The sequence below is a fragment of the Bufo gargarizans genome, chromosome 11, assembly GCF_014858855.1.
Source record: "Bufo gargarizans isolate SCDJY-AF-19 chromosome 11, ASM1485885v1, whole genome shotgun sequence".
In the NCBI taxonomy this organism is placed as follows: domain Eukaryota; kingdom Metazoa; phylum Chordata; class Amphibia; order Anura; family Bufonidae; genus Bufo; species Bufo gargarizans.
In genome coordinates, this window is record NC_058090.1 from 33236490 (window position 1) to 33261043 (window position 24554).

At 44.0% G+C, this 24554-nt stretch overlaps 1 protein-coding gene across 2 annotated transcripts in view; it reads right to left on the reverse strand.

Moving 5' to 3' along the window:
* Positions 1-22251: 22251 nt before the first annotated feature.
* Positions 22252-24554, reverse strand: part of SYT16 (synaptotagmin 16) — a 52313-nt gene continuing 50010 nt past the window's right edge. For both annotated transcript variants that reach the window (XM_044272522.1, XM_044272521.1), the window contains one exon: positions 22252-23138. In XM_044272522.1, coding sequence (XP_044128457.1) covers positions 22825-23138 — 314 coding nt within the window. In that variant the 3' untranslated portion in view covers positions 22252-22824. The remainder of the gene's footprint in view (positions 23139-24554) is intronic.

Here is a 24554-nt window from a genome sequence, read left to right on the forward strand (position 1 = left end):
GTAGTTCAGGCGCCGGAGCTACTCCAAAACAACTGATCGGCAGTGATGCGGTTGACGGACCCCCTCCATTCAGATACTGATGGCTTATCCTGAGGACAGACTATCAATAGTAAAATCTTAGAATACTTCTTAAACATCTGCAGTCAGGGGACTGCCATACACACCAGATTATTGTCCGATCCCGCTAAAATCATTGAGCTCCGCCAGCATTTACCTAATGTGCATGGGAAGCTGTACACATTGCACCCATTCTCAGTTATAACCGGAGTGTTCCTTTTAAGGCCCCCTGCACACAAACGTGCGGGCCGCAATGCACGAACACAGTCCGTGGGGCAGCCGATCTGGCCGTTCCGCAAAAAGATAGGACATGTTCTATCTTTTTGCGGAACGGAAGTACGGGACGAAACCCCACGGAAGCACTCTGTAGTGCTTTCATAGGGTTCCGTTCCGTGCTTCCGTTCCGCATCTCAGGATTTGCGGACCCATTCAAGTGAATGGGTCCGCATCTGCGATGCGGAATGCCCACGGAACGGCACCCGCGTATTGCGGATCCGCAAATGCGGTCCGCAATATGGCAACGGGAAGCACACGTTCGTGTGCAGGGGGCCGAAAGGCGCCGTTCCATTACAGACATTGGTGGCATATGGGGGGCTCAACTGCTGTAATCTCATCACTCCAGTAGAGGGCGCACTGCATTATGCACTCCCAATTATGTCAACCCGCTTTGCGTTCTAACACTGTCCAGTATTCGAACGCAAGTGTGAATTCAGCCTTAACATCACGACCGACGATTAACCTGAAAACTATCAGCTTATAAAGACTTGTAGCGTTGAAAACTGTGCCCAGTGACAAAACGCTATCCAATACGCCCAAAATAAAGCTGAAACTTGTCCGTCGGGGGTCTGGTGGAGACTAAAAGGGAATATCAAAAAATATCTAAAAAGGCAGCTATCTCTCATACAATATCTAGCGACGGTCACAGGTGCATCACACGCGTACAGTTCATGAAAAAGCAATGCAATGTTGTACAATCACGTAGGTAACGCGTCGGCCAACAAGCCAGTCGGCGTCGCTAATTTCACTGGATGCTTTTGATCCGCTAGGACTTTACTTGCAAGCTGCGTCGTGCCTTAGTTATCGCGTTTTCCGCAATTGGCTTTGAGAAGACAAGGTCCAGGTAGGTTGGCGTTCACTCTTTCATTCTGTATATTAGCAGCGGAGAGTTCTGCGTCAGGTGGCTGCTAGAATAGCCCATGGGGTACATGATGTTTTCGGCAGCATAAGGCACGATATGATACGAGCACAACTCCTCATAGTGCAGCGACTGGGAACAACAACCTTTCACCATCAGCTTCACCCGTTTTCTAGGGTCTGCGTAGGCGCTCCTGCCGCCGGCGCTTCCCTTGCTGTAGTCATAGTTTTCTTTATCATCTTCCAGGTGGATTTTCCTGAGCAGGTTATTGATCAGCACTGATCTCCGTAAGTAGATTTCTGGATCTTCGAGGAAGCGAAGCTTTTCTAGAGACAGTCTGAGGATGCAGGTCCGGTCTTCTGGAATTATCAGGTGCTGGAAAAAATAAATATCGCGTCAATGCAAATGTTCGGTAATCCGTAGACGCCATCATGGGGCTATAGGAGAGAATATTGTATCACCAATGGCATATTAAAGATGATCTCTGACAGGGTCGAGAGGAGAGGTAGGTGACGGGAGGATGCCAGTTCCCAAAATGATGAAGATGGGGAGTTAATGCACCAAGGATCGCATCAGAAACCATGACGTGTAATAATCTCGAATGTGGGCAGAACCCGTTGAAGGACCTGCTCGGGTAAGGTCCTCAAACCAGTGAGTGTTAGGGTGCATTCACACAACCGCATGTATTTTGCGGCCCCCAAAAAGTACGGATGGCGTCTGTGTTGCATCAGTTTTGTTTTTTGTTTTTTTGTGTTTTGTTTTTTGCAGACCCATTGTAACAACAATGTCTATTCTTGTCCGCAAAATGGACAGGACTAGGACATGTTCTCTCTTTTTTTGCTGGACTGCAAAACGGACATACTGATGCGAAGAGCACACGGCGTGCTGGCCGTATTTTTTGTGGACCCACTGAAAGGGTCAGCAAAATACGGATAGGATGTGGACCAAAAATACGGTTGTGTGAATGGGACCTTACTGAAAAGCTTCACAGAAGAGGAGAGTGGGGGCTGTACTGGGTACGTTTCTGTAGTCCAGTCTGGAGTCTGTATTTAGTCTGGGGTCTGGTCTGAGGTCTGCATTTAGGAGACCTGGGGTCTTTTATTTTTATTTTGGGGTCTGTATTTATTCTGAGGTTTCCATGTATTTTGCAGTCTGGTCTGTGGTCTGTATCTAGTGTCAAGGCTGGTGTCTGTATTTTAGGGTTCCTCCAGGGGTTACTCTGGGATCTGTTCTCGTTTGGTTTGGTTTGGAATCTTTATAAATTTGCAGGTTTTGAAGCAGGATATCTGCACTACTAGTAGGTTAGCAGTGTTACACAGATTCTCATAGGGCCCCAAAGCAAAACTTCAGTACGAAGTTTTACCCTCGGCCTCACCCACTTTATCTGACTTCTGCATCAGAAAAAGTAGAACAGGGGCTTCAAAAACATGTCGCTCATCCTGAAGACATTTTTCAGTGTATTTACACCAGACCACTGGCATGAATACATTGATAAAATTTCCATGGTGTCAGATGGGTTTAATTATATTTGGTCATCTACAATTTCTAGGAATCCCCTAACGAACCAATAATATTGTGGAAACGCGTCCAAATTGACTTGATTTCTTTTTTGGAGGTCTCTGTAACTAATGACCAAAAGTGTATTTGTATGTTAATATCACAGGGCACCTCTTTTTCACTTGTAATTTATTTGACTGTATTATGCATTATTATGTATTGTGTTACTAGTTGACGAAACTTTTGTTGGGACATATTTATGTAATGTCTGTGAAGGTTCTCATTTATCCAGGTCATGGTATATCTGTAAAGAATATATCAAGGCAACTGGACTTACTGTAGATTTCTTTCAATGAGCTTTCTCAATTCTGAGTGACTGTACAAGAATTCTCTGGGAATAAATAAATAAATATGTAACTGAATTAACATCTGGTAATTATACCCAGCATGGGGTCAGAGGTCCTTATACCCAGCATTGGGTCAAAGGTGTTGATTCCATTATCCTAACTGGAGTCAGTAGGTGATAAAGACTTCCCAGAAAAAGGTGTCAAGACAGCATTGTATGTGGCAGACAATAGATATAGATGTCTAAACCCACCCCCCTCCCCCGCCTGTCTTCAAAGGTGTGACCTGTTTCTTTTAGATGTAAGTACACGGCTGAATCTTGACCAGAGGTTTTGGCTCTTCTATGCTGAGCCATACGCTGATGTAGTTGTTGTTTTGTTTTGCCGATATACAGGGTGGGCCATTTATATGGATACACCTTAGTAAAATGGGAATGGTTGGTGATATTAACTTCCTGTTTGTGGCACATTAGTATATGTGAGAGGAGAAACTTTTCAAGATGGGTGGTGACCATGGCGGCCATTTTGAATCCAACTTTTGTTTTTTCAATAGGAAGAGGGTCATGTGACACATCAAATTATTGGGAATTTCACAAGAAAAACAATGGTGTGCTTGGTTTTAACGTAACTTTAGTCTTTCATGCGTTATTTACAAGTTTCTCTTTGTTTACAGCCATTGACATGTCGCCGAGGTTAACACGTGCGGAGCGGATAGAAATTGTGTTGATGTCTGGTGACGTCGTGGGCCAGTTGAATGGCCCCCAAGGTCTCCCGATCTGACCCACTTAGACTTTTATCTTTGGGGTCATCTGAAGGCAATTGTCTATGCTGTGAAGATACGAGATGTGCAGCACCTGAACCTACGGATACTGGAAGCCTGTGCTAGCATTTCTCCTGCGGTGTTGCTATCAGTGTGTGAAGAGTGGGAGAAGAGGGTTGCATTGACAATCCAACACAATGGGCAGCACATTGAACACATTTTATAAGTGGTCAAAAACTTGTAAATAACTCATGAAAGAATAAAGTTACGTTAAAACCAAGCACACCATTGTGTTTCTTGTGAAATTCCCAATAAGTTTGATGTGTCACATGACCCTCTTCCTATTGAAAAAACAAAAGTTGGATTCAAAATGGCCGACTTCAAAATGGCCGCCATGGTCACCACCCATCTTGAAAAGTTTCCCCCCTCACATATACTAATGTGCCACAAACAGGAAGTTAATATCACCAACCATTCCCATTTTATTAAGGTGTATCCATATAAATGGCCCACCCTGTACAGTTCTGAGCATTCCTCATTGCACTGGACTGCGTACACAATGTTGTCCATCTTGTATTTAGGCGTTGGGTCAAATTAGGATAATGGAATCAACCCCTTTGACCCCATGCTGGGTATAATGACCTCTAACCCCATGCTGGGTATAATTACCAGATGTTGATTCAGTTACATATTTATTCCCAGAGAATTCTTGTACAGTCACTCAGAATTAATAAAGCTCGTTAGAAGAACGAGTGAAACGTTTTCAAGAAATCTACAGTACGTCCAGTTGCCTTTATTTATTCTTTACAGATATATTTATGTAATCTTTTCTATCTTGTATTTTTATACTTCAATGATTTTCTTTCTTCTCCTACACGGAGACTTTTTGTAGGGTAGCTTTCAAATTCTAGCCTTTGTCTCCTTTGGGAACTTACTTTTGGAAAATACCCCTGGTAATCCTGATGTAAATTCTCTTCTTCTGCATATTTCCTCTTAAAGTAGGCTACTTTCGACGTTGTTGAAATGGGATTGTCTTTTTAGAGATGTGCCTGTGGTGGAAACAGAAAACGCTGTCAGCCGATCTGATGGAAATCTGGTCTGAGCCGATACAGTAATCGCACACCGTATACTCTGCCTGGATAAAGCGAGCGGGCAGATTGCTGAGCTTCATGCGCCACCATTCTGCCTTTACATGCTTTGCACCACATTTATTATGGGGTTAGGACACCTTTTGAGTCTTGAAGGTCCTAGAATGGCAGGGAAATGCATGTAGCTTAACGGTCAAGTGCATGGCTTCAGAAGCATCAATGTGCGCCAAACCTTTGGTGCAAAACAAACTAGACGATCGGTGAAGGTGTCTAATTTTGGTGCCTTGTTTTAGCAAGTTTACAAACTCTAAATATTAGAAAGGAGTATTAAATGTGTCCCAGTAATCTTTTATATTTGCCAGTGGCATACATAGAAGAGCGGGGACCCCGTAGTAAGGATCAGACTGAGCCCCCTATTATGGTGCTGGGTTATGCCTGCTTTTCTGTGGCACAGCACCATTGTCATCTGAGCGTGGTCTGAAAAAAATTCATAGTCCTTTTGATTGATGGGTGTCCCAGTGGTCAGACCCCCACAGACACATAGACAGGAACATAACCTACATGATGAGGTCGGGAAACCCTTGTTTGACTGCAGTCCTCAAATAAAACCACTAGAGGTCCTCAGCAGCCACAGAAAGAGGGGGGGGGGAGCAACTAAAAAGTAAAAGTGCAGAATGGATGGATATTAGATAGATTTTTAGATATGAGATAGAAAAGAAAAAATCAGCACACATCCGAAACGGGTGCAAATCCTTTCAGGGGCCTGCGACCAAGGTCCTAAACGCAAAAACACAAATGCAATCGCACTCTGCAACCAGCACTCTGCCTCTATGCTGGATGTTGAATAAGGCATTAGTGTACATTTTGGCCAAAGCGTAATAAGCCACTCACAACGTCAAGGTCGCCTCCATGAGTGGTCCCTAACACTAGTCCCTACCTGTTATGGGCCACGACAGCCACACAAAGTCCAGGGAGCGCAGGTACAGCATGCACGCCAAGCACACTCTGCTTTTAACCCCGTCCGGTGCCATTACAGCTTCAATCGGATCCAGGGATGCAAGTACCAACATGCATGCTGAGCCTACTATATACTTCTCCTGGAGCCAAATGGCTACTGGTAGACGTTATAAAAGCAGACTCAGTTTTATACTGACTTTAAAACCAGCCTCCAGGGCAGACTAACTGGTCAGGTGTGCATGACTGCATGGAGATCGCCACGCCTCCAATACGTACTACAAAGAAAAAATGTGGGGGGTCCTAAACGCATCTATACAAGAAAAAAGGCAGCACTCCAGGAGTAGTGATGAAAAAAGTGGATGGTTTATTGACCCATCTAGCAGCAACCGTTTCAGCTCTCAGCTGGACAAAGGCTCCATAGAGAGAGCTGAAACGTTGCTGCTAGATGGGTCAATAAACCATCCACTTTTTTCATCACTACTCCTGGAGTGCTGCCTTTTTTCTTCTATAGATGGATAGATAGACAAGAATGAATTGACCTCCAAATTCCTTAGATCTCAATCCAACTGAGCATGTTGTGTGGGAAAACAAGTCTAAGCCATAGAAGTGTCACAGCTTACAGGACGTAACCGGGTTCTGCCATGATTGATGTAAAAAATGAAAATCGGACATCATATAGTACGTGACAGTCTCTTTCTAACAAAGCTAGAACCACATGGATCCAGAGATTTCTCCCCCCCCCCCCCCCATTTATTGCTCTGCTAGATTTATATCAAGCTGACCGCTCAGGGAGAGTGTCCTTTCTGCTGCAGCTCAGGGGGTGTGACCTTTCTGTGGCAGCTCAGGGGCGTGGCCTTTCTGTGGCAGCTCTTTCCCTGTAACTGCCACAGCTTCTAACAGAAGATATGATTGGTGGCAAGTTAAACATTTAAACTCAGCCCTGCGCTGGTGTAAAAAATGTAGAATGTTTTTTGTGGCACAACCCATGTAAGGGTCCATTCACACGACCATCTTTCTGGGTTCCGGAGCACTGCTTTGGGGACACGAGCCCAATATTAGGCTGGTATTATTATGGCTGATGAGTGTATATCACACGATATAGAGAAATAGAAGACTCGGGGCTGAGATCCTGCAGAGATCTGCTTGAGAAATCTGTTTATCTTGGCTCTGGATTGAGAACTTGTGTTTCAGTATGGAGGCCAATCGTGGCATTGTAAACAGCGTACACAAGGCCATCTGTTAGATGGCGCTCTATCCGTTATTTTACTATTAATATTATTACTATGGGGGGTGACATGAGGTTTTCTTGCATCAAATTATAAATGCTCAAATAACACAGTATGGTTGTAAGAAAATGGCAGCTCTGAGTTTAAAAGGCTCCAGGATTTGTATATTGATGGACAACCTCTTTAAGCGTAGGGAAGGCAAATCATTCTTAAAGGGAAACTGGATGTATTTCCTTTCAATATTTGTTTTAACAGTTCTATACATCTGAATGGGGTTTGTAAAAATATGTGCGCTCTCTGCACAAACAAATGCATTTAATTGTATGGGACAGATATTTTAGTCCCAAAAATTCCTGCCACTAATCGGACTTGTGTGACCGTAGCCTTAAAGGCCATCTGTTAGCAGATTTGTACCTATGAAACTGGCTGACCTGTTACATGTGTGCTTGGCAGCTGAATTTTTATAAGCAATGCGGGCACATATGAATATGGGGCCAACACAATTGGCCATTTATCACCTATCCTGATACGTGATGATTGGCAATTCTGGGAATATACCTTAAAACGCTGGAGGCATAAGTCTGATTCCCAATATTCTAAACCATACCATACCACATACTGTACATGTATCATACTACTAATATATAAAAGGCAGCAGTGGTTTTCACTTCTTCTCTGATTGGCTGTAACGGTCACATGGTGTAATCAGCAGCAGGTTGAAGCAGCCATAGTGCTAACTGTAACTGCTGAGACGTGGCTTCTCAGCCTGCCTCTTATCTCCCTGCATATGCTACTATAATAAGCAGTGCAGTTTTACATGGAAACTGGATTTAGTGGAGCATGAAAAACTGTTTGTTGCCCATAGCAACCAATGAGAGCACAGCTCATTTTACCACAATAGTTTAAAAATGAATGCTGAGCTCTGATTGGTAGCTATAGCCAATAATACATTTGTTTTGTCTAAGAGTCCCCTACTTCATACTCCTCTTCCTCCTCTACTTCTCCAATACAGGAAGAGCAGAGAACTCGGCCAGTATGGGACGGTGTAGAGTAGATTATGTTGGTCTAGTACAGGCATGGCCAACCCGAGGCTCTTCAGCTATTGCAAAACTACAACTCCCAGCATGCCCAGACTACCTACAGCAGGGCATGATGGGAGCTGTAGTTTTACAACAGCTGGAGAGCCGCAGGTTGGCCATGCCTGGTCTAGTAGAACGGTATTGAGTTATGGACGCTCCCGGCATAGGTGAAGAGCAGATTGCCTTGTACATCCTTCTTTAAGAAGTGAGCCGCGAGTTAGTGGGTCAGTTAGTATAACCGATATGGAGGGGGGTGAGCAAAAATATATAAAACCATTAAGGAAAACACAAAAACCATGAAGCAACATGTGGAAGGGGGTCCACATCTCCAAAAACTGTGATGTAAATCTGTATGGGGATGAATGATCATACAGAGGAGATGATTGCTGCATGTAAATGGAGCTCTCACCTCTGCTCAGTAATCGCTGCCTATGTAAAGGGGCCTTCAGGCTTTGTACATGAGCTGTATGTTTCGCGCCAGTGGCAGTACTGTATCCAGCCCTAGAGAGATTAGGGAAGCTTCTCCAAAAGCTTGATCCCCCTTATTGGCTCTAAACATTTGGCTTCTACGTGGAATGAACTATGTCCGTCTGCATGAGCTCTTATGGTTGGCATCTACGTTCTCCGTACACTGCACATTTCCAATGCCCTTTATACGAAAAAAGAAACTGGTATCTAAACACATCTCGCTCGAATCTATACTGCATCAGAAATAACTTTTTTGTAATTTTTGTACACAAAAGCAACATTTCTCCTTCTCACAGCGGCTATTAGTCACAAGTCCTCAATGGTTGGCCAAAATCCCTGTCTCAAGTCTGCCATGTGAACAGACCCTTACCTCTCCTAATTGCCAATCCCATGGACTGCATAATATGGTCCTGACGGTGGATACCACTGACCTGTACTGTTCATTACATCTCATTGCAGCCATTTCCACCAGGCATCATTTCACAAATCGAGGGTTCCTCCTGAAGCCCTGGAATCAGCTGAAAATCTTATCTAGAGGATCCAGTGGAGGACACTACCTATATCGCCATAATTTATAATGTGGTATTCGTGACCTATTTAAATACATTAACATTTTTTTAGGGAATTAAGAGAACTTGCACCTGCCCACAAGCTTACAAGGGATGTCCAGGTTACCGCTCCAATTTGCCACCACAATTACCAATCCTATGGTTTGCAGCTCTGCAATGTTCACAGACCATAATACTGCATAGCTCGGTCCTGGAACTAGACACCACTGACCTGTACTGTTAATTATATCTCATAACCATTTCCACGAGATAACATTTCACAGATTGAGATGTTCATCCTAGAGCATTGGAATCACCGAAAAATCTGATCTATAGCATCCAATGAAGGACGATTCCCTAAATTATTTTAGGGAATTAAGAAAACTTGCACCTACCCACAAGCTTACAAGGGATGTTCAGGTTACCGCTCCAATTTACCACCACAATTACCAATCCTATGGTCTGCGCTCTGCAATATTCACAGAACATAATACTGAAAATAGATACCGCTGACCTGTTGTACTGTTCTTTATATCGCATAACCTTTTCCAAGGGGTATCATTTCACAGATCGAGCGTTCCTCCAGGAGCACTGGAATCACTAAAAAAATCTGATCTGCAATTCATAATCACAATTTGAATAATGTGGCCTGTGTGAAATACATTAACATTGTTTCGGAAAGTAAGAAAACTTTCATCTACCAACAAACTTACAAGGGATGTTTATACAAAAAACACCACAACCCAGCAGACTGTTGGACCTCTCTAATGATAGTGAGGTGTAACTACAAGCTCCTGCACCCCAAACAAAATCTAGAACAGAGCCCCCACCCAACGTGTACCACTTAAAATATTGGTGTTTTCCTAATTGGCCTTCATGCCCCCTCAGGCACCCAGGTGATTGCTACCTCTACCACCGTATAGCTACGCCTCTGATAATATTTAAGGAAATTGCCATTCATGCCACCCCTTAATACGTGGCTCCAAAGGTGAAGATGGATCTGACACACTGAGAAGCTCCACCGACCATTCGACATGAAGACGAGTAATACAACAAGTGACCCACCTGAAAGTTACAGTTCACGCCGCAGTACGACTCGGGCAGAAATCATCAATGATCCCTCTTAGCCATTTGCACAGCCAAGTAAACATTTCTTTAAAAGCTCGCCTGCCGAGAATAAAAATGAGGTGACTTGTAGATACTATAATAAACCAGATAGGAAAATGGTGATGCAACCGTCCCCATGTGACAGGAGAATTACAGTAATGAGCTGTGAAGCTGATTTCTACCTGTGAACTAGCGTGGTTAATGACTGCTCGGTCACATGTGCCTGATGTGAATTATCTCTGTGAAAACAACACTATCGTCGTAATAATTAGTATTTTCCTTGGTCAATTGTCTCCTCAGAATATCACTATATCTCAGTGACAATACTGCTACTAAGGTGAGAGTTTAAATGAAGAAGGGTCATCACAAACCTCTACTGCCAACCCCTCTCCCCAGTTCCCACACCCTTTACCTTCTCTTATGGAAGAGTAAGTGAAGAGCTAGTCTCTGCCGACAAGGAGCAGGCCACCCTTTCCGGCATTAAAGGGGTTGGCCCATCTCAGACATTGATGGCATATCTCTAGGATTCGCCATCGATGTCAGATAGGTGGTGGTCCCACCTCTAGTACCTGCTCCTATCTCCCCCAAAGTAAAGGAGAGCACAGTGCGTGTGCACAGCGTGCTCTCCATTCATTGCTATGGGAGTTCCAAAAATATTTGAGAGAGAGTGCGCTTGTCTATTTTGAAAGTCCCACAGCGGTGAATGGAGGGTGGCCATGCTTGACCACCACTACAGAGGCTCCTTTCTATTGGTGACACCTTCACTTATTTGACCTCCTGGGGATATGCCATCGATGTCTGAGATGGGATAATTTACTCTACCAATTAATCTTTCCATGTGTGTCAAGATTGGAGTTAGTCTATTCTTTACGGTTGACACTTTCCTTTCAATGTTGGAACAAAGGCCATCAACCTCATGGGCTGGTTCAAAACAATGGGACCACCCATGAAGAAAGGGGATTAAGTTGGTCAACCCATGAGGAGCTAACTCTGCTCTCTGATGTTTGCTATTTGGTAGTGGAAAATGTGCTCATCTTAACGATGAAACATAGGCATTCAAGTGTTTAGGAGATTGGTGGTGTCCAGCAGTACCTGAAAGGGGCATATAATGTCTGATTCCAACCCAACACTCAAGGAAGACTAATGAGTCCTGAACTGAGGCCCAGTTATCAGCACCCAAGTGGTTAGGAGATTGGTGGTATCCAGCAGTACCTGAAAGGGGCATCATTTTCATGTGTTCTATGGGGTCCCATGTACTTAATGTAGTGCTCCCTATGACTGTTTAAAGTAGAGTATTATGTCTGATTCTCAAGGGGGAACCCAACACTCGAGGAAGACTAATAATTGAGACCCAGCTGTCATCACAGATTCCCTCTATGGTCCGAAGATATTCTGTGTTTTGATAACTAAGATCCATATAGTTAGCCTAAAAATCCCAATGTTCACGCAGGGTAACTACTTACCATAAAGGGGTATTCCAGTCAGAAGCATGTATTACCTATCCATTGCAAAGGTGATAAATGTTAAACCAGTGTGGGGTCCAACTGTTGGCACCATAACTGATTGTCAGAACCAGGGTTTCCAGTTCCCCCCCAGCCATAAGCGGAGTTTATACAGAACGCCATTGACCACGCACCCCGCTCCAATGCTGATGAAAACAGCCATCTTGGCAACTAGTGAGGATTCTAGTGGTCAGACCCCCACCGATCTAGCATTTACACCTATCTGGTGGATACGCAATACACGCTTTATTTTTCTGGAATATCATTTTAAATCAATATCAATACTAGTTACACAACAGTAGTACAAGCGTCACAGATAGCAGATGACACACGCGGACCTGTACAAGCGTGCTGTGTGTATTTATAGAGCGGTTTTATTACATGGCCAGGTTTGCTGAGGTTTTATCCATCCATTAACTTAGCAACCCTGGTGTGAACTGAATCTGCCAGCAGCTGTGCAAATGATGGTATCTTGATAAAAGCTCCCCATACCCAAGTGATAACGTCCTACTGAATGGAAGAAACCTATGATCCGGATTTAACCCATGGGCTGGTTATTTTAATGGAGCAATGTGCACAATTATGCCGAATGACTTGCGTACCCTGTTCAGAACCCCTTGTGAGCCTTTTTTTTATCTGCTGGTACACAAGGGTTAATGTGAAACTGGGTATTCCTAGTCATCAAAGTTTAAAGGGATATCATGGCTTCATCATAGAAAAAGTTCTCATTTTCTAATATACTTTATGTATCGAATCCTCACTTTTTTCAAGATCTATACTTGCTGTCATTGAGTGGGAAATCTTATTTCTACAAGCCCTGTTCTGATCATGTAATATATACATCTTGCTTGCTTAAAGGGCATCTGTCAGCAGCTTTGTACCTATGACACTGTCTAACCTGTTACATGTGCACTTGGCAGCTGAAGGCATCTGTGTTGGTCCCATGTTCATATGTGCCCACATTGCTGAGAAAAATGCTGTTTTATTATATGCAACTGAGCCACTATGAGCAACGGGGGCGTTACCATTACACCTAGAGGCTCTGCTCTCTCTGCAACTGCTGCACCCTCCAACTTTAATTGACAGGACAAGTCAGTGTAAATGTGATCACACCTGTCCCTGTCCATTAAGTGCAGAGGGTGCGGCAGCTGCAGAGAGAGCAGAGCCTCTAGGTGTAATGGCAACGCCCCCGTTGCTCATAGTGGCTCATTTGCATATATGTATGTATCTTAGGTATAAGCGGAAGAAATCTGAGGCAGATCCCCATTGCAGCGGCAGCATGCATTTCCATTGAGGTACAATGGGAGGCAGAATACGCACCGCAATCCTATGTGGAATTTCCGCTGTGTGAACATGCCATATGGAGCCATGCATCTGTGCGATTTATTGTATGACCAGGATAGACTTTTCAGCCTTTAAATGACAACAAGCAGAGATCTTAAACTGTGAAGACTTGATATAGAGAATATACTGGAAAATTGTATAACTCTTATCATATAAAGGGCAGCACTGGTCTTGCAGGGGTCCTGGGTTCGAACCTGACCAAGGACAACAACTGCATGGAGTTTGCACGTTCGCACAGGTTTCCTCCCAAACTCCAAATAACGACTGATAGGGAATCTAGATGGTGGGGACAGTGAGTGATGACGGAGCGTTGTGGAATATGTCGCTGCTACATGAGCAAGAGAACTTAAGAACATGCCTTGCTTTCTACATAGCGATCTGCACACAGACACAAGCTTGCAATTGCGTCCTGGAGTCGGGAAATATTTTATTTTCCCCCTAAAATGAGGAAAATTAGCTTTTACCTCACAGGGGTTTTTGCCTTCCTCTGGATCAACAGGCTGAACTGGATGGACGGATGTCTTACAATCTATGTTATTATGTATATGGGAATATCTCTCGGTAAGGCCTCATGACCATGTCCGTATTGAGATCGGCAAAATACGGGCAACTTTATCTCTCTCCCGTCACTAGAAATGATTATTCTTCAATGAAGACCAGAATAGGACATGTTCTATAATTTGCAGAACAGATATACGAATGCAGACGGCATGCGGATAACATCCGTAACCTTTTTTTTTTTTTTCTCAGATCCATGGAAATCTGTAAAAAATGGATGCAAAATACGGTCATGTGCATAATCCCTAATACTATCAACTGTGGGTGGAGAGGTGGTAAAGATCTGCTACACACCTCCAGCTCTGCTCGGTCCGGCAGACTGGCATGAATGATCTGACACGGCAGAACCCCCAGTGCCAATCCATTTTAGATAAAAATAGAAAAAAATAGAGAAAAGTACAGTAGATGAGCAACTTCAAGTCAGAATTTGCAGAATTTGGGTTATTATTTGGGACTCACGTGGTGCAGAACCTCGGAGTCCAGATGTCCCTGGAACGGAGACCCTCCAGCATTAGGAAGAAGGAGGGAGAGTTATTCTCTTAAACACAGGCATTCAACAGTTAAAATGACCCGTATTTCCAATCTGAGTGAAAACACCACAGATGACAATTAGAAGCGCCAATCTTTCCAATGCGATTGGTCACAGGGTAGTTTTTGGGCAGAGAGTAAAGACCTCATTATATGGAAAATCACCCACAGATTAAATCCTTTGGTATAGTGCAAATAACTCCTGTGCATGAGGTTCAGCATAGCTACTGCAGAACATCTTGCTTGTAAAAACAAAATATGCAACTATCCAAAAGAAGACAGAAATATTCAAGAGGTTCTGCAGCAGCTGCATTAATGCTGAAGGCTAATGATTAAAGATGCAAAAGGCAAAAAAAAATTAAATAAAATGCTCACATTCGGCTAATATGAGGTCAGAGCATATTCTGCATAAACCCCCTGCTGCCCATGTTAGGATAACCCTGAATATATGGGTAAGTGTTCAAGAGGTTCTGCAGCAGTTAGCGCTTTACTGAGATGGGCATTAATCAAGCTGGGCATCTTCTGTGGCTACACAAGTTAGGAAACTGCAATGCACTTGGTTCTAGATCAGGGATCAGCAACCTTTAGCACTCCGGCTGCTGTGATACTACAACCCCCAGCATGCACACTTGCTCGGATGTTCTGATAACTCCCATAGAAGTGAAAGGAGGACTCTGGGAGTTGTAGTTTCAGAACAGCTGGGTAAGGATTAGTGACAAAGTACTGGTGGGCAAAGACCCGGTTTACCTGGTAATGTGGTTCCCTCTCAACCGGCATCTAAGAGACCCGTCCTCTCATTGCTTCTTCCCAGGACTCTCACACGTGTCTCTAGATGCCACCAGCTCAAGCGCCTTCTCTCCCACCGAACAGCAGCTGTACTCCGTCCTCTCTCCACCAGCTGATTGGTCCAGGGGGGCGGAGCTGCAGCTACAATGTTGCTAAGCTGCGTTTGGAACAGAAAGGTTGCTAAGCAACGGTGACGCTCAGAGCATCCCAAGAGCATCTTCAGCTGGGAGGATGTGACTGGAGGAGCAGGAGACATCATGCACATTGCTGTCAGAAGCTGTGTTAGTGAGAGAAAAAAAACGCATCAAGGCATTAAAACAATAGCGTGGGAGGTGTTTTCCCCAAAGGCTTAAAGGATTTTTTTTTCTCACAAGATATTCCCAGGTTTTGCCAAGTTTAACTTGGGCGCAGCCTTCACAGCTGCTCATTACTGGCTTTAGATACAGAGAGCTCCTCAGTGAGTCACAGTCTTGGTGTCAGGAGCCTAATCATTTATTTAGAAAGATTGTTAGCAGCCCCGTACAAAGAAGACTTGTCATTCCCAGACAGAATGGAGAGAGAGAACAATCTTAAACAGCACCTATCATCAGGATCAACCCTCTTAAATCTGGCCTACTGCCTGGTAGAGTTCAACCTGCTGATTAAAATGATACCTGCCTTGAGAAAATCGGCTGTGGCCTTACAGAGAAATAAATACTTTTATTCTTTATGCAAGTGAAGGCTTCGGTGCACCGAGGGGGTGGGGTTAGGCCTTCAGCGTAGCTCAGCTCCTCAGCTCTGGCCACGCCCCCTCGGGGCTCTGAAGCCCTCACTTGCATAAAGAATTAAAGTCTTTTTTTCTTTGTAACGCCACAACCGATTTTCACAAGACAGATATCATTTTGATCAGCAGGATTAACCCTACCAGCCACTGCTGTCAGATCCTGCTGACTTGTGCTCTTTAATACCGTAGGAAAAAGACAAGAATACATGAGGAGGTATAAGGAACAGATGAGGAAAAAAAAAACAATGTTTAGAAGATGGTAAAGTGAGCAGCCTTTTGGCTATGTCTGTCCATAGATGTAAAAACGCTACACCAGATAAGTATTTGTGATATTACCAGGATAGCCCACATGCGATCATACATTGCTATGATGTGACTGGTGTCAGACTTGCAGGGACCACTCACATGATGGCTATATGGCTAAAATGGCCCATTTTGCATTTCGAATGGGCTCATTTTGCCTGTGTACTAGGTCTGCATGGTGACAGACCACAGTTTGTCTATATTAAAGAGCTTTTGACACCCTATATCTTGCCATAGACTTTCCCTTTAAGATGCACTATTCTCCCCAGGAAGCAACAAGAGTTCTCATACATGGGGAACCTACGTACCATACTGCTAGTGATGCAAGTGCCCATCCAACACCCATTGCTATTTTTCAAACCACTTACTGGAATGGGAGTAACTGCAGTATTAGTGATTATGCAAAGAGATATCTCCCAGGCAAAGGGAACCATCCCGCTAGCGCCACCTTGTGGAAGTGGCTCCCTATGAGTCAAAATCCGACAAGCCATGGGAGCCAAATATCCATTGTAATTGCACCCCACAGTGCAGCATTGTTGGAGAGGGGGCGTTCTATGGTATGACCTCGCTTTATGAACTTTGGGATTCCTACCAATCCTGAGAAGGAAAAAGCTGCAGCACTGGTATAGCAATGTGTCCTCTTCTGGAGGCAGAAACGCTCTGCATACCCTGCACAGGGGAAAAACAATGAAGGGGTCACATTGCTACACCAGTGCTGGGGCCCCTTTATTCTCAGGATCATTGGGGGTCCCAGAGGTTGGACCCCTACTAATGACCTATCCTAGCAACCAGGAATGGATTGGCCAAAGACCATACAGGGAAATTTCGTCTCGGTCTTATTCAGAGATTCCAGCATTTACTAGTAGACTAGTAAATGCTTGTGTTTGGACTCTCATGGTAGACGTCTTTCATCACGAGACATGATAGCTTCATTCTGCCGACTTCATCTGTTCACTGATCAACCCAAAGCATCACGCTATAGATTTGAGTGGGTTAAAACACGACTTTCTGTGAGCATATGGATATCGTAGAAGGGGGACTCTCCTTGGAACCCTATACAATGAGCCAGTTGCTAGGCAAGGATGGCTCCCGCATGGTCGTACGTTCACTTGAATGGCATTAACCCTATATTTCCTATGTAGCGACCACTGCGATTGAAATGGATCTAGACCAGCTCTAGTGAAAAAGAAAGGGAAATATGACTCGCAAGCCTAGAACTGTCCATGCCGAACCATAGCTAATAAATGCTCAGGAAAGTTGATTTAGTGACAGGCTGAAGATGAGCGGGATGTAGGAGAGTGGGAAAAAAAGAGGGGAATGGGGGCGTATCTGACGATGCGCCATAATTATTGAAGAGGTTGTCTCATCTCTGACATTGATAGCATATCGCTAGGATATGCCATCATTGTCAGATAGGTGCAGGTCTCCCCTCTGGGATTTGCTCCTGTCACCAGGATGGGGCTTACGAAGTGAACGGAGATCGCACACCAGCAGCCACCCTGCATTTACTGCTATGGGAGTTCTGGTAATGCCATAGCAATGAAGGAAGAGGTGGCCGCGCTTGCGCAGTGTGCTCCACATTACCTCTATGGGACAATTTTCGGAAATTCCATAGCAGTGAAAGGCGAGCATGCCGAGCGTGTGCGATGTGCTCTCCTTCATTTCGAGGACCCCATTCTGGAGATAGAGGATCCCAGGGGTGGGACCAGCACCTACCTGACTTTGATGGCATATCCTAGTGATTCCTCCACTCTCCAGAAAATGACATCTATGCCGGCAAGGAGCTAGCCTAGATTTTTGGTGTAATGTGCCCCAGTTTTCTAGCGCATATTTTGGCGAGGGCGTTTAAAAATGGCAAAAATTTGACATTTTGGTGAAAAATAGATGCAGCGCTTTCATATATTCCCACCCAAGGTCTAGTTTTTTTCAGATACAGCGACACTCGCAAGCAGAGTCTGGTATGGCAGCTTGTCCCCAATCAGTTCAGTGGTTTTAAGCTGCAATACCAGGCACAGCCTGTGGACTAGAGTGGCGCTGTTCCCGCAAAAAAAAAAACTTGCTAAACTTGATTCCAATGGAAGAAATTGCATGGGTACAATGTAAAAGTGACACATGTTGCAAGTACCGTAATAGGCAACTCAAGGAGACTCATTCCATGTCAGTGAATTGATTCCTAGTTTAAGGTTATCATAAAGAGCCGGGAGCAGTTTATGCTATTTATTATAAAGTATTTCCTTGGTTCTTTGAAATAATAAAATGAAACTGCTCATTCAGTAACCATAGAAACCGCTGCAAAAACGGTTCTGATGATAACATGACTGTCTGGGGGTTGCTGTTCATCTTATGACTCATGCAAACCCAGTGCCCTTCCGTGTTAGGCCTAAACCGTACATTTGTTAAAGGGGTTATCCAAGAGTCAGACAGACCTCCCAGAGTGGCCGACCCGCGGTGGAGATTGTACTTGGTCACCGCCGCTGGGTGCTGTATGAGACGCCTTCCCCTGTGCCAGCTCTTCCTGCTGCGCTGAGATCTACATCTGTCATCGAGGCGACACTTCTGAAAGTTTCTCCCACCTGCACACAGGATCTATGGAGCTCAGCCAGAGTGACCATTGGGTTCTTGGTCACGTCTCTTACCAAGGCCCTTCTCCCCTTATTGGTGAGGAGGGGTGGCAGCTCTAGGAAGTGTCCTGGTTGTTTCAAACTTCTTCCATTTAAGAATTATGGAGGCCAATGTGCTCCTGGAAACTGCAGCAAAAATGTGTTATCCCCTTTTCCAGATCTGTGATTCCACACAATCCCGTCTCTGAGCTCTACAGGCAGTTCTAATGACATGGTTTTTGCTCTGATATGTATTGTCAGCTGTGAGACCTTTATATAGACAGGGCTGTGTCTTTCCAAATCATGGACCACAGGTGGACTCCAATCAAGGTGGAGAAACATCTCAAAGATGATCAAGAGAAATGTCAAATGTCATATGAAAGGGTCTGAATACTTGCGTCCATGCGAAATTTAGGTGTTGTGTTTTTTGTTTTTTTTATAAATTTGCAAAAATGTCTAAAATTATTTTTATTCACCTTCTTATTAAGATGTATTGAGTGCAGAATGATGGAGTCAATTTTATTTATATTTTTTATTTTAGCACAAGGCAGCAAAATGTGAAAAAAAAGTCACACGGGTCTAAAGACTTTCCAAATGCCTTGTGTAGTGCATTACTCTAGATATATTACATTTCTTCATGGGATATCCCCTCTAAAAGGGGTTTTCCAAGTGTTCAAACTGATGATCTATCCTCAGAGTAGGTCATCGGTGGGGGTCCAACATCTGATACGCCAGCCAATAAGCTGCGGCACTCCAGCCATCCTGCGGTTTACGAAGCACAGCGCCATCAATTGTGTAGTGGCTGTGCTTGGTATTGCAGCTTATCCCTGGATAGGACTGAGCTGCGCCTAGGTCAGGCGATCCATGAACGTGACATCACAGGCCTCTTCAAGCATCGGATCGGTGGGTGTTTTGGGAGTTGGACCCCCACTGATCTGATATTGATGATGTATCCGTATTGTAAACGCTCAGACAACCCCTTTAAGGCCAAACTGAGACATTTGGTTGCAAAGTTAATACAGTAGTCGGATTTGTAAAGTATATTCTTTATTGCTTTCCATGCGGTTTGAAAATATAGAATCCAGTCTAAATCCGTATCAAAGACGTTCCAGGCGATTAAAAGTACTGGAGTAGAGACAACGCTTCATGCAGTAGTATATGCAGTGCTATCAAACTACTATATGACGGTAGCCATTGCTGATCTGACGTCACCTATGTATATGCAATCGATGTGACCAGACCCTACGTCGCTCCGTCCACCGCTAACTCCATTCCATACAGATATAGTATATTTTTTTGCTATACAATATATTCTTGTGCCACTCAGGACAATGTTGTGCTTTATATAGGTAAAAACTAGTCGTTGGGAAGTATTAAAGGGGTTCTATGCACCCGTCCCCTCTCCTGACATGGCTGATTTGGTAACTACTTGCATTCCCCATGTAATAACAATTCTAGAGAATTTTTTCATTTAACTATATTGTGCCATCCCTCCCTTATTCCTACTAGAAGTTTATGAATGACTTGCCAGCTGTCTGCCATAAAGGTCCAGATGGGTGTTACCAGTTTGGGTTATGTCCCTGCACAGTCTGCCCCCGGTAGCACGGATTGGATGGTGTCAAACTGTGCAGGGACGCGCCCTCGACTGGACCTTTACTGCAGGCTGCTGGCAATTCATTTAAAGGAATAATAGAAGCTTATACGAATAGATGCTCCAGAATTGTTATTACATGAGGAATGCAAGTAGTCACTAAAACAGAGATGTCAGGACGGGGGCGGTCCTTTTTTAATCACAGTCTGCATTCCAGTAGGCACTGCTCTTTGCTTTATGCTGTGCTCACGTCTAGGGAAGGCATGCAGATTCCAGCACCCGCTTTATCACATCAGTGTAGATACATGTGATGCGTTTCGGCTCGGGCACTAGCCTTTTCCAAACAAATTTAAAAAAGGCTTGTGCCTGAGCCGAAACGCGTCACACTGATGCAGTAATAAAACGTTAAATTGCACGGAGCGAGTATCTGTCTCTTTGTGTACAAGCTCCTTTTTAAAGCGATATTCCCATCGTAAAAAAAGTGATGACACATTGCTAGGATAAGCAACCCCTTTATAATCGGTGTGGGGGGGGGGCGACTTCTGAGACCCCCAAGGATTCTGAGAATAATGGGGCCACAGCACTAGCGTACCAATGTGAAAAGCAAAGGGGTTATCCAGGATTTTGACACTGATGGCTTATTCTCAGAATAGGTCATCAATATCAGATCAGTGGGGGTCAGACTCCCTGAACCCCCTCATACCTCTTATTGTGCCTATGATATATCGGGCTCTGCCAATCTCCGGTCATTGAGTGTATTTTTATAGCGCCACCTGCTGTTTGCTCTTCTTCTAATTTCTCCATCCACCTCAACGAGGTGAATATGTGCTCAGTTCCACTGTTCAACTGCTACCGACTGCAGCAGAAAGGACACGTCCTCTGAGCTGACAGTTTGAAATAAATCTAGCAGAGCGATGAATGTGGAGATATCTGGATCCATGTGAGGTACAGGGCTGGTTCTAGCTTTGTTAGTAAGAGATGGTCATGTACTGTATGATGTCTGGTTTAATTTTTCTTTACATCAATCAAGATCCCCGTTAATAATAATTTTGGTGAACCGAATCATGTTCAACATGCGGTAGAATCTGTGGCCAGGAGGAGCTGAGCTGAATGATGACAACATTTGTGGGAAAGATTCAGTATAATTAGTATTTTAGCTATTTCAATCCCTGCTTACACTGTGTTTGAGTCCAGTGGGCGGAGCTATCAGTGATTGACAGTCTTCTCTGTATACACAAGGCTGATCACTCCACCCACTCCTGCTCTATAACCTGCCATCTGCAGATAAAGCATTCTACGTTTAATTTCCCATCATGTTTTCATGAAAATTCCTTAACTGCTCAATGAAAACTCTGCAGGATGAGGTCCACGTTCTCCCCCAAAGCCATCAGAATGCAGACACCATTTACAGCAGCCTGTACGATGTTACAGCACCAGCACAATGCTGATGGGTATTGTACTTGTACAGGGATAAGCCATATGATACAATCCTAAAAGTAAACCATCAGTAATGCATCATCAAAATACAACTATTAAAGTGTCTCCAAGCTGGGGAAGGGGGGGGGGGGGGTGTTCACTTGTGGGCAAAAGAGTTACAAAATTTACTGCAACTTTACAGGCATTTTCCAACAAAGTTTTTAACCGCCCTCCCCCTAGGAATTTGTCGAAGCAAGTAGACTTACCTGCTCTCCGACATTCAATTCCAATGCTGTGGGTCCACCACCGTGTCCACTGCCCATCAGTCTCCACATATAAGTTTCCGACATGGACAGGATCATGCGCACCACTGCAGCCAATGAGTGGCCACAGCAGTGACGTGCCCCCAGGTGTCACATCACCGCTGGGTCAAGTGCTACTTGGGGACACATCACCGCTGAGGCCGGTCATTGGCAGCAGTGCTGAAAGTGACCCTGTTCATGCAGAAAATTTACACACGGTGACCTAAGCCCATCGAAGAGTATGTTTTCCTCGACAGGTCTTGCTGGGGGGGGGGGGGGGGGGTGTATTAAAAAAAAAAAGCTATGTGACATTGGACAATCCTTTTAATTTTGGGTGATCATATTGCTTGTTATGGGCAATAGGGCCAGTCTGTCTGTCTGTCAAACCGTTTTGAAAAATGAGGTCAACGATTTAGTACATAGCATTATAGCTACTATCATAAGTATACATATAATTATTGAATGCAGGCGACCAATCCAACAAGGTATAACAGTGGACAATCCTTACTTTCCTTTCTTTCCTATTACAGGGGCCTATCATGCAGTTCTCGAAAGTAGATAGTTAGTTCCACCTTCCGAGATGTCCAGCCCTGTAAATCAAGCGGCAGGGGGAAGCTTCTTCATCTGCGGGGACGGCCCCTCGCAGGTGAAGAAGACTTGTTGATGAGATTAATCTATCCACTCTTCCCTAATTGGCAGAGGTTCTCCCCGAAATATGGCAACCTGCAAATTCTTTGTCCAAAGAGATGTTCTTCTAGAAATCATAGTATGGTAAAATGATATCCTGCCTTTTGACTTTCTTCCCATGCCGTTTTGTACCCCTATACTTCTATATCTCTGTGAGTCCTGATAATTATACAATTCATTAGGCTTCGAGGAGAGTATGCCATCGGCACACTTCTTGACCCTTCGAATCCTTCATTTCCAACCAGTGACTTTGCTCTTCTTCTCCACTGCTGTTCTGACCCAAGGCAATCCAACCGACCATCTCCTTTCTTTTCATGGTGCGTCTGTTATATATGGAAATCATCAGCGTGACGTCAGTAAGCTGAAATAAAGCCACTTGAAAAATGAAGGTTTCTTTGTAGACTGGGTTTGGTTGGCCCCTTCGTACAGACGTTTTACAACGTGATAGTTCGTGGCCGATGGCATTTAACAGGGAGAGTTTTCCATAGGTATCTGTAGAGACAAAAACGATATATGGAGATTTCGATTATGGTTTATAACAGAACGCATAGAAGCCAGTGTAGATGGCATATGAAAAGGGGGATTTCCTATCCCTTCCACAGACATCGATGATCATAAAGCATGTGATTCAGTGCCAAGTGTGATTTTATTCTTCCCTACAATTTGATAACCTATGTCATCTCTCCACTCTCCATGCAGACTCTGTAAGGATGTTCTCTGCAATCTGCTCTCCAGTGTATAACTTTCTTTTCCTCCCATTGATATCTCCCACTGACTTTGCTCTGAGAAGACTCCCATTAAAGCAGCTGATGTCAACCTTGAGCCAACAGCAGCCAGGAGCTGTGTGCTGCATAACAGCCGGCTATTTAAAGGAGTTGCACAGACTCTACAGCAACAAAATGGCTAATGAACTTATCTTAAAGTGTCACTGTACTTTCAAAAAAATTTGTTTCATTTAATAGAGAATGGTATAACTAGAAAATTTCTAAATCACTTCATTTACAAAATCTGTCTGCATCCACCTGAAAAAAAGCTGTAAAGTCATGACCTGTAAGGGGTCTCTCTTCCAACTAATTTGCAGTCCACTGCCTGTTGTCAGGCAAGATCTATCCATAGAAACAAACATGGAAGAAGGCAGAGAGGAAGTGGGGGCATGTCCAAGCTAGCAGAGATTCTGACCCTCGTAAAAGAACTGCTTCTACACTGCTTCTGAAGATCACAGAAGCGTCCTGCTTTTCTTTAAGTGTGATTTCCACTTCCTTATCTGGAGTTGAAAACAAACATAGTGGGAAAAAAGGGAAGGGACGTTGCAGCAGTAAAGTGCAGGCAGATTCCACAGAAGGGTGATGCTTGTGAGAGAGATGCATCTAGCTGTGCAGCTGAAGAGGCATTACAGAAGTCCAAAAAAGACCTGATTCTTCAGAGTTATCATTGTCCAAAGAAGTACTGCCATTAAGTATTTCTTTTTAAAACTTAGATACGCTTTAAGTTTTGGCACTCACTGACAGCTTATGGAGCTCAAATTCCGGGATTGGAATTACGGGCACATTCAAGTTTCAAACTGATTTACAATATAGTCCAGTTTCCTGCAGTTTCAAAGTAGTATGAACAATTTTTGATCATAAGACATACACATAAAGAGACTATCCTTCGAACACCATTCCTATGCACCTACAGCACCAATGCTTTACGTCTTTTTGTTTATCTTTTTCTATTTCAGTAGGAGGTGTCATTTTGCCTGTGCCAAGAATTATTCGCTGAAAAAACTGTGACAACACTTCCCGTCTCACTTCCTCTGACACCTGTGATGAAAGGTCTAAAAAGGATATTCTAGTAATCTAAGTGCAAAACTGGAAAATAGAGCTGTTATATTCAATATTAAGTATTTATTTATAAGGGCATGGCTTT